At 54.9% G+C, this 10431-nt stretch overlaps 1 protein-coding gene across 1 annotated transcript; it reads left to right on the top strand.

Annotated features, from left to right (window-relative positions):
* The first annotated feature begins 805 nt into the window (after positions 1-805).
* On the top strand, positions 806-9882 carry KLHDC8A (kelch domain containing 8A). The gene is made up of 9 exons (XM_031556972.2): positions 806-1107; positions 2660-2719; positions 2827-2879; positions 5216-5281; positions 5384-5797; positions 6735-6899; positions 7984-8199; positions 8660-8761; positions 8941-9882. The coding sequence occupies exons 5-9, from the start codon at positions 5407-5409 to the stop codon at positions 9135-9137; spliced, it is 1071 nt and encodes a 356-aa protein (XP_031412832.1). The 5' UTR covers positions 806-1107; positions 2660-2719; positions 2827-2879; positions 5216-5281; positions 5384-5406; the 3' UTR covers positions 9138-9882.
* Positions 9883-10431: the final 549 nt, after the last annotated feature.

Raw genomic sequence — 10431 nt, 5'->3', positions numbered from 1 at the left:
CAACAGTGGGGGCAAACCTGGGCTGGATGAGCTGAGCTTGGGGTCAGAATTAGGGGGTTTTCCAAGCAGAGCTGAGCTCCAAACATCATGAGGTCACCTCTAGGGATGGGTTACCCCCCTATGTCAGATCACTGCTGCTCCAGGATGAGAGCTGAGGCTCTTCCAGCTCTCCAGGGCATGGGTCCAAAATAGATGGGAGATAACTGAAAGGATCTTTCTCCTCCTGATTTGCCTCAGAAATGTTTTGTTTTGTGGTTGTTTTGTTTTGTTTTGTTTTATTTTTTCCTGGAGTCGGAGTTATTATTCTGCATCAGCTTCAGGAGAAGAATAGAGAAGCAAATCAGGGCTGCAAAAGCCTTTCGTGGACCATCAGAATTGGCTCTGAGAAGTTTGGGGCCCAAAAGTCCCCACATCCCACTGCTGCCCTCCATCCCACTGCTGCCCTCCATCCCACTGCTGCCCTCCATCCCACTGCTGCCCCTCCATCCCACTGCTGCCCTCCATCCCACTGCTGCCCCTCCATCCCACTGCTGCCCTCCATCCCACTGCAGCCCCTACATTCCAGTGCTGCCCCTACATCCCTGTGCAGCCCCTGCATCTCAGTCCTGCCCCCGCATCCCACTGCAGCCCCTCCATCCTTCCTGTTTTCTCTGCCCACGGAGCTGATCGATGCCCAACAGATCAGCCGTCCCCAGCTCAGCATCTCCGCTCCATCTCTCCCTCCTCGACCACTTTTCCTTTTGCAGCCGTGGAAGGGGAGGGCCGCTGTGACAGAACATCCTGTGCGAGCTTTAGGAGCCATAAAAGGCTTAAAGCATGGCTCTGCTAATCCGCCCCGTACACACCCGCACGCACAGCCCCGGCGGCGGCACCGAGGAGGATCCCGACGGCCGCAGCAGATGGGAGAGCTCCGGTTCCGTTCATCCCACGCCTCCTGCGAGCGGGGGATTAAAGCCCAAGGATTCCTACCCGTTTTCTCGCAGCCCCCCCCAGTCCCCACCCGAGGGATGGATGCGCTCAAACTGGAGACGCCGGCGCTCGGGGTTTCGCTGGGCTGAAGTTGAAGAGCGTTTGTAGGAGAGCATCGTGCGAGGAGCCGGCACAGCTGTAAGCACAGCGTTCAGGTTGGGGGGGGGAAGGGGGGGATTTGCTGGGGGTTGCAGCCAGAACGAAGCTCTGGGTTGTGTTTTCTCCTATAAAAAGTGGCATGAGGAGGTTGTTTGGTTGGTTTTTTTCCCCCCCATTTTTTCCTATGTTTTGTTGTTCCATTTGTCCCCAAAAGGATTCTTTTCTGCTCCTCCTCCCCATCCAGGCCTTGGGAGCAGCACTGGGTGCCCCACAGGGCTCTCTCCCTCTTCCCTCTGAAGGGATGCAGTCTGAATACAGACCAACAGAGATTTATCAGTGTAACCAGAGGGTCTGCGGGGCTTGAAGAGGATTTGACCCATGCAAAGAGAGCAGCAACAGCATCAGGGGGAAAGGAGGAGGGATGCAGGACACAGCAGGACCGTGCTGGGGTGATATTATTTTCCTGCTGCAATTGCAACTCTCTTAAGACAAAATGCAATGAGAATAAACCTTACCTTGCTCTGTTCACCCAGGAAATAAAAGATGCTCTGCTTTCTTTCCCCCACGCTAACATGTGACCAAAAATTACTGTGTCTCCCTGTCCCATCGCGTGCTGAAGCTGCTGGCATCGATCCTCATTGCAGGGCTGTGAGCTGAGTGTGAGCTCTCTGCCTCCCCCCCCCACCAGCAAACTGTGTGTGGCTGCAAAGGACCTCAGGGGTCTTTTCTGTTGGGCAGCCAGGCAGCTCAGTCTGAGTGGCACTCTCTGTCCGTCTGTCTGTCTGCAAGGAGAGGCTCAAAATGAGCTCCTTGTGAGCGCTGCTGCTTTTTCTTTGCTCGGCACCAAGGTGCCATTTGTTCTCTTAGCAAAAGCATCGCAGTTAGAAGTCTCCTTGAAAGCCAGTGGGGTTATTTGCAGTGGAAAACAGGGAGCTGCTGGCTCTGGTTGCTGTTATTTTTCCGGGTGGCCGTTACTATGGAAAGGAAACTCAATTCGGTGTGAGGAGAGGTCAGAAATAGCAGGCTGAGCATTTCGTGCACGTTCAGTTTGAAATCTCAGCTGCTGGAGTGATGAGAAGCAAAGGCAGCAGGAGGGTCGTGGGGTTTCCTGAGGGGCTGGTGTGAAATTTGCAGTCATTTGGTAATGCCTGACCCCATAGGGCCTCTCCTCACTCTGCTGATGTTTATCTGACAAAGCAGTGGGTGCTCATGCTGTGATGTGTGTGCTGTCAGGAGGAAAAGCAGCTCCCCCCAATTTCACTGATTAACAGTGAGGGGTGGGCGCTGCTCTGCACCAGAAACTTTTCATCACCATCTTTCTTTGGGATGTGCTGCATCCAAGAAAATACAGCCCCAAGGAAATGATTGCTGCCCTTCGCCTCCTATTTCTTTTGTTCTTTTTTTTTTTTTTTTTTTGCCATTTTTTTTCCCATCTTGACAAAATCCCCCACCCTTGCGGGTGGGGATGCTCTGTGGGATCTCCTCCATATCCTCACAGCAGAGCCATTCCCTGGGACGCCGAGGTTTCCCCACGCTGAGCCCCATCCTCACTGCTGTGCTGTGTCATCTCTCCCTGCTCCTTCTTTCACAGTGCCGACAGATCTGAGCTGGAGCTGCTGACTCCTGCGTGGAGCTGTGATTCCTTCCCAGGGTTTGTGCTATTTCCAGCTCCTGTTGCCCCCGTTCCTGTGATGCCCGTCCCCTTGTGCTGGGAACAAACCCTGGTTGGCAGCACGCTGTGCTCTGCTCCGTTTGCAGCCACTTTTCCCAAGCTGTAGGACAGCCCAGGACATATCTTGCATGGCACCGAGGTGAGTACAAGCTCTTTTTCTCAGTAGGGAGCAATGTTTCTATTAGGTTTCTCTGTGGCAGCTTTGTTTTAACCCCTCTGACAGCAAGGAGCACATGGGTGGAAGCAGGGATGTTCCTGCAGGAGCCCTGGGTCTGACCCATCTGACCCATCACCATTTGTGATGGTGACCCATTTTGGGATGGTGGAGACAAAGGTGCAGCCCTAATGCTGCTGTGAGAGGTGCTGAGGGGATATGTGTGGTCACCTGCATCTTAGTGGGGTCTCCAAAGGGAGGGATGAGCTGCAGCGGTGCGATGCTTCTGGGGCTTCAGAGCAGAGTTGTCCAGCATTGTGCAGGATGGGCTCACATTCTGTGCTCCCTCCCTTCCCCCCCCAGCTGAGGAATATCAAACCTGGAGCATAAAAGCATCTAAATCCCAGGGAGGGGATGTGGGGAAGGGAGCACAGGCAGCCCCACATGGCAGCACTGGATTTGGGGACAAAGCCTGCCCTATTTGGGCAGCTCGGAGCCTCAATGCATTCAGCACAGCCTCTCCTATAAATCACAAATTGTTGTAGGCAGTAAATGTCACCAGAACTGGTGTGGGCTCAGCTCACTGCTTGCCATCTCCTCCGATAGGAAAGCAATTACCATTCATTTTGATCCTAACGCAGCCGTTTAGGGGAAAAAAAATATTAATGCTTCTGATGTGTTTGGTCTAATTAAGTGATAATTCCCTCTGCCTGGAGCAGAACGTGGCTGCAGTGCAGTGGGGCATTGGGTCAGCATGTTTGGCAGCTCCTACAGCACAGCGATGCTTTCCAGGTGATGCTGGAGAGCCCCAGACAAAGCCTGCGTACGTAATGGAGAGCTTCAGACTGACCTCGATCTGCTTTTAAGAGCATGAAAGAGAAAAACAGCGAATTCTTGAACTCTCCTTCTGCCAAGGCAGCCGAATTGAGGCAGAGCTCTGCTGAGCCACAGCTGGGCTGAGTTTGCAGCTCTCATTCTGCTGTTCTTTGCTCAGCAATCGCCCACTGCTTTGAGTAACGCTCACGTGTTTGTGTGCTGAAAAAGAGTTTTTGAGGCAACGCTGTGCTAAAAAAAGAGCATTATCCTCGAGGTGCAGCTCTCTGTAATGAATGGCAGCACAGAAGCTGTCTGGCACAGCAGTGACGTTGTGCTTCATCCCAGGGCTGTGCTTTAGCATGGCACAGAGGGGCAGAGGACGACTTAGCAAAGGTCAGCCTGCAAACCCATCATGTGCCTGCAGATAGGAGCAGGCTCTGCTTTTCTAATGCACTCGGCCACGCTGGATTTATCCGTGGCAATGCGTGACAGTTCACCTGGAGAGAAAATTAATTATTCACCAGAGCTGTAGTCCAGAGCTGCTTAACCCCCCCCCCCCCCCCGTGCTGCTCTGCTGATGCACATCAGAGCATGAGGTGCTGCAGACTGGGGGGAGGATGGCAGCTGCCGACCTCATCTGTTGTTTGCCCCTTTCCCTTTGGCTGCTGGATGGGATGCAGCGCTGCTGCTTTGTGCTCTTTCGACCCTGTTAAATCCTTTGGGTTTTGTGCTTGAAAGTGATGTGATTTTGATGGATCTCCGTCCACGTGTGCTTTGCTGATGCTTTTCATCGCTGTCCTTTGAGTCACGCTTTCAGATGAAAAACAGGAACTGAAGGAGCGTGGAAGTCACCTTCAGATGGTCCCCACAGAGCAGGCAGTGGGGTGATGGGATAACTGAGAAAGTCTTGGGGGCTGCAAATGGGGACCAGTGGGAACAGCCCCATCCCAGTGCAGGTGTGCGAGGCAGCAGCCTGCAAGGGCAGAGACAAACCTTGCTTTGTTCTAATGGATGTTGTTACCCAATCTGGGGCACGCAGGTGGAGATGCTCAGTGCAAAAAGCACCACCCTGCATGGTGGATGAGCAGCTGCCTTCCCTCCTCCTGTTTGCCCTCTTTCTGTCTTCTTCCTGCACTAATTAATCTCATCTGCATTGCTTAATGGCTGGTCTGGGAGGGGAGAGGAAGGAAGGAGGGTTTGCAGCCAGAGCTGGAGCCTGTCCTCAGGGCTGCTGGCAGGAGCCTGGCATGGCTCATCACCGTGTCCCAGCGTCACAAGGGTCAGGAGGAGAAATGGGCTCAGAGGAAGGAAAGCTCAGAGCAAGGAAAAGTTCCCCAGCAGGCAGAGATGCTGCAGGGGAGGGAGCAGACAGCTTGCAGCCTCCTTGCTCTGAATGTCGCTTGGGGGCGGGGATGCTCAGGAACCAAAGCGGCTCCAACCTCTCCTGCCTGGGTTTGTTTTGTTTTTATTGCTTTTTCCCTCTTTTTGTTTCATTTTATTTTTAGGCTCAGCTCTGCGTGAGCCACTGAGGCAGGCGTGGATCTGCAGGATGAGCAGAGCTGCAGGCAGAGGTACTGCTGGCATCAGGGGGTGGCTGCGATGGATTTGGGGTTTGTGCTGCTCTGAGTGCTGCGCTCTGCATTCCTCCTGCACCTCCCCGCTGTGTTTTGCAGCCTAGGTGCCCCATCAGCAGCAGATGGACGCTGACACCATGGAGGTGGCCAACACCAGGGATTTCCAATGGAAGACCCTCGCCCCGCTGCCGAGCCGCCGGGTTTATTCCACGCTGGTGGAAGTGGGTGGGCAGGTGTTTGCCATCGGGGGCTGCGATGACAACGGTGTCCCCATGGATTGTTTTGAGGTCTATTCCCCCGAGGCTGACCAATGGACGTCGCTGCCCCCCATGCCCACTGCCAGGGCCGGGGTCGCGGTGGCCACGTTGGGCAAAAGGATCATGGTGATCGGGGGCGTGGGGGCCAACCAAGCGCCGCTGAAGATCGTGGAGATGTACAACGTGGATGAAGGCAAGTGGAAGAAGAGGAATTCGCTGAGGGAGGCGGCCATGGGCATCTCGGTGACGGCAAAAGGTAAGGAGGGTGGGGGAGGGTTGGTGTCCCTTTGTGCATGGAGCATAAATGTTTTCTGGGCAATGCTGTAGGATTGGATTGCTCCTCAACCCCTTCTTCTTTGCTTATAGAGGCCGAGGCTCGTGTGGTTGTCGTATTCCACCAATGGAGCGTTCTTGGCTGCCAAAAGCAGATGCAGGCAGCAGTGTGCTCTGCCCAAGAGCTGCAAGGGCTGAGGCTGGGCCGTGTTCTCTAAGCTGCAGGGCTGGAGCTGGGCTTCCCCAAATCTGCAGCCAGTTCAGGTCCAGGCACGAAGAAGAAACGGGCAGAGCCTCTGGCTGCACGGTGAAGGGGGAGAGGTGCATGACCCCAAGCCACAGAGCAGCCTTCAGCCTTCATCAAAGCAGAGCCTCTGTTCCAAACCCAGCACCCACCACAAGAACTGGCTTCGTAACTGTGGGCCCAGCTCAGTGCACAGGGAAGGGAAGCACCTGGCTCATGGGGGGCTCCTGCCTCACTCCCTTCCATGAGCTTAACCACAGCCATACCCACGTTCCATTTAACACCTGCAGGGCTCTGCCTTCATCTCATTTTCTAATCTCCAGGCGGAGAGGAGGAGCTTTGATTTACTTTAGCATGTTCTGCCCCGCTTTGAACAGCCGGGGGCTGGCAGCTGCGTCCCTGGGGCCAGGAGCAATGCACACGTTGGGGATCAGTGCAGATCCACAGGCAGCTCCTCTGAAAGCTGCTCCGTTTATTTGCTTATGTAGCTCTAAAAGCTGCCATGGAGGAACGTTTACAAAGATTCACCATCTCAGAGCTGGTTTTCCCTCTGTGCTTGGTTATGGCAGATCAATTCAGTGCAAGAGACCAGAAGGAACAGAAATAGCTCCCCAGATCCCTCAGGTGTGCTTTCCCATATTAATACCGTGGTTTCTCACCCCTTGGCCCTGCCCAGACTACAGAGTGTATGCAGCTGGTGGGATGGGAGCTGACCTACGACCACACAACTACCTGCAGCACTACGACATGCTGAAGGACATCTGGGTGTCCCTGGCAGCCATGCCCACAGCACGGTATGCAGCCACCTCCTTCCTGCGGGGCACCAAGATCTACGTGCTGGGTAAGCATCTGCCTTCAGCTCCTTGGGCACTGAGTCTGCTTGTTCTCCATCCTCACCTGCTTCTCATGCACTCGTACATACCAGGTTTGCTGCTGTAGGGCTGGCTTGGGCGTAGGATTTGCATTCGCACCTCCTCAGCAAGCAACTGTAGGAGCCCTTGCGCCCATGCAGACCCTGCAGCAGCTCAGTGCTGCTGGTGAATGGTTCCCTTCGTTTGTTTGCTGCTCAGTGTGCAGCCCTGAGACCGCAACAAAAGCCCTTGCACTCAGCTGTTGAATAACAACACTTCTGTCCATATTATGCCATCAAAGCACTGCTCACCTTCATGAAGGGCCAGAAGGAAAGACTTGCTGTTTTTGGCAAGTGCTGGACCAACCCTTTTACAGGGAAGGATTTTCATTCATCCTACAGAAAGGGAAACTAAGGCAGGGAAATGCTGCTGGAGGCTCACAGCCAAATGAGCTGTACCAGCAGCAAAGCTGTGATCAAACCCAACAGTCCCAGCGGCTCAAACCACCACGCACTGCTGCCTGTCTGTAGGGTGCCACCAGAAAAGGCTCTTTTGATCTATTCTGTAGTTTGTTTGCTGCCAGCAAACACTTTGTGGGCCCGGTAGCAAGCCAAGGCTCTGCTTTAAAGGCACACATGGAGCATCCAGGCTGAGAGCAGCTGTGTCCCCTTGCATCTGATGGGGGGACAATAACTCATGTCTGTGGGTTGTGGCAGCAGCTGCTCTGACTCTGCTGTTCTGTTGGGATCATTGCTTTGCGCCGGCGCTGAGCTCATCTGAATTGCAAACCTCCCCCAGTGCTGATCCCTTCTCTGTCGTGCATTTGTCTTGATTAAACCAATGCATACCAAACACCTTCCTGCACCTACTGCTGCCTTGGAGGGAGGAGGAAGGTGTGACGCACTGAGAAATGCGGTGCTTCGATCTCGTGCAGCTTCAGTTACAAAAGAGGGAGACAGGATGCCATCGGTGGCAGTTTGCTCTCACCCAACCCCAGGAGCATCCTCTGCCTCCTGCTGCTGCTATTTGACCTTTGGCTGTTGTTGATCCTTTTCTTTCCATCCCTTCACCCAGGGGGAAGGCAGTCCAAGTACGCCATCAACGCCTTCGAGGTCTTTGACACCGAGACCAGATCGTGGACCAAGTTTCCCAATATCCCCAATAAAAGAGCTTTCTCCAGCTTCGTGCCCACCGAAGACAAACTGTTCAGTCTTGGGGGCCTGCGGCAGGGCCGGCTCTACAGGCAGCCCAAGTTCATGAGGACTGTGGATGTGTTTGACTTTGAGCAAGGTGGGATGTCACAGCTCTGTCCCGGTCCGTGGGTGAGGGTGGGTGCATGTGAGGAGGTGCCCATGTGCTGTTGGGGATTTCAACTCTCACCTGCTGATTTTTGTGGGTACTGGGTGTTAGTCAGAAGAGGCAGGAGGGGGAAAAATGTGGTCCGGAGGGGTTCTGCAGCTGCTGGGTTTGACAAGGTGGTGAGGAAGGAGACCCCCTTGCATTGTGGATTTTATTGCCCCAAGGATGTGCAGTTCCCAGGGGCAGGAGGCCAGAGAGGCAGATGGGTGGTGGGGTCATCATCCCTGGGAGTGTTTAGGAACCACGGAGATGTGGCACTGAGGGATGTGTTCAGTGGGCACGGTGGGGGTGGGCTGACAGTTGAACTTGGTGATCTTAGAGGTCTTTTCTGACCTTTATGATTCTGTGGTGCTGAGCGCTGCTGCGATGCTGTCTGTGCTGCCCCTGGCAGGTGGCTGGATGAAGATGGAGCGCTCCTTCTACCTGAAGAAACGGCGAGCAGACTTTGTGGCTGGCTACCTGAAAGGCAGAGTCGTCGTGGCTGGGGGACTGGGTGAGGCCCTGGGGATGGAGGTGACACTTTAAAAGCAAAGAAGAGTCATTACAAAATGGGGAAACCTGGCCTGAGGGAGCAGTGAAAAGAACCTATAAGGGGGGATGAGCTTTGGGGTGCGGACAGAAAGGGCAAAGAGATGCTTGCTGGTGACCTGCTGCCTCACTTTGTGTCTCCAGGAAACCAGCCGACCGTCCTGGAGTCTGCAGAAGCTTTCCACCCTGAGAAGAACAAATGGGAGAGCTTGCCCCCCATGCCCACCCCACGCTGCGCCTGCTCCAGCATCGTGCTCAGGGGCTGCCTGATGCTAGCAGTTGGTGGGGTGAGCCAGGGGTTGAGCAGCGCGGTGGAAGCCCTCTGCCTTTCTGACTCCTAGCAGTGGCCCTGTGGTCCCCTCTGGTCTCCTACAGAGCTGTTGGGGGGGGAAACCAAGAGGAAGGGACTATTTGCAGTGTTTGTGCTGTGTGTCCTGCTAGCAGGAAGGGCTCTGCAGGATGAGGTGTGGGTGAGCATCTCCCTGCTGCCACCCGACCCCAGCACAGGTTTGGAGGGATCAGCCAGGTGAGAGTCGGAGTGGGGAGAGCAGAAGTGATGCCTTCTTTGGGTGCTCTGAGGTCTGTGTTTTCTCTTTGGTGTGCAGGAAGGGAAACTCTAAATCTGTATCCAGATGCAGGAGATTGCTCTTTTGCCTTCGTAGCAAGGCTTTTCCTGCAGGCCCATAGCTGTGACTGTCACTTTGCCAGGAGCTGGAGCAAGGAGCTGCCCGTGCTCCTGGGGGGGATGGATGCCCAAAGGACTGCTTTGGTGAGAGGCTGGGTTTTACTTTTGGTACAGGAGTAGCACAAAAATGCCTTTGCAGGGTTTCACGCAGAGATGGCCTCCGCTTAGATTTTAGTTCCTACAATTATTTGGGATCCTCCGTTCAGTCCTGGGAGGAAGGAACAAAAAGGAGCCCTGCCTCCAGTGGATTGGGCAAAGGTTTTTCCATAGCTTTGTTCTGTAGGAGGCCAGAAAGCAACAGCCATGGCTTCTGTTTAGTTCCAGTCCTTCATTTGGGAGGGTTCGAGCCACCGGCTGACACTCCAAGCTTTGTAGCATCATTAAAAGCTGCACCCAGAAAACCCCTCACATGAACCCGGTCTGTGCTATGGGCTATGACTGTAGGAACAGGCAGGACCGAGAGCTGAAAAACGAGGCAAAAGGGGGCAGCTCAGGCGGCTGTGCCGGTGCCCAGCGAAGTGTCCAAGCAGGGATGCGACCCTTCTTCCTTCCAGCCCATCCCAGCCCCGTTTCGGGGACGGCGGAGCGCGGGGGACACCGTGCGGCCAAAGCCGCCATCGCAGCGCTCACTGGGGCCGCTCCCCCGACCCCCCATGGTTCCATCCTCTCCCACCGGGCCGGGTTCCGTCGGTACCTCCAGCCCTGGTTGGACCGGACCCGGCTGCGGGCTTTGCTGAGCGGCAGAGGAGCGAGCGGAGCTCCCGAAGCGCAGCTCTGACAGATCCGAGCGGCTCTTTGTAATCTCAAAGAGGAGATGAAAGGGGAAAAAAGCAGCGACTCGACAGCGAACAACCCGCTCGCTAATGATTTACATCCCGCCTGCTTGTCTCTGACGAGGCGCAAGAGGAGCAAACAGCTCCTGCCCCATCCCCTGTCACGCTCCCATCTGC

The sequence above is a fragment of the Meleagris gallopavo genome, chromosome 28 (genome assembly GCF_905368555.1).
Source record: "Meleagris gallopavo chromosome 28, MGAL_WU_HG_1.1, whole genome shotgun sequence".
Taxonomy (NCBI): Eukaryota; Metazoa; Chordata; class Aves; order Galliformes; family Phasianidae; genus Meleagris; species Meleagris gallopavo.
This window is presented reverse-complemented; position numbering and strand designations above follow the sequence as displayed.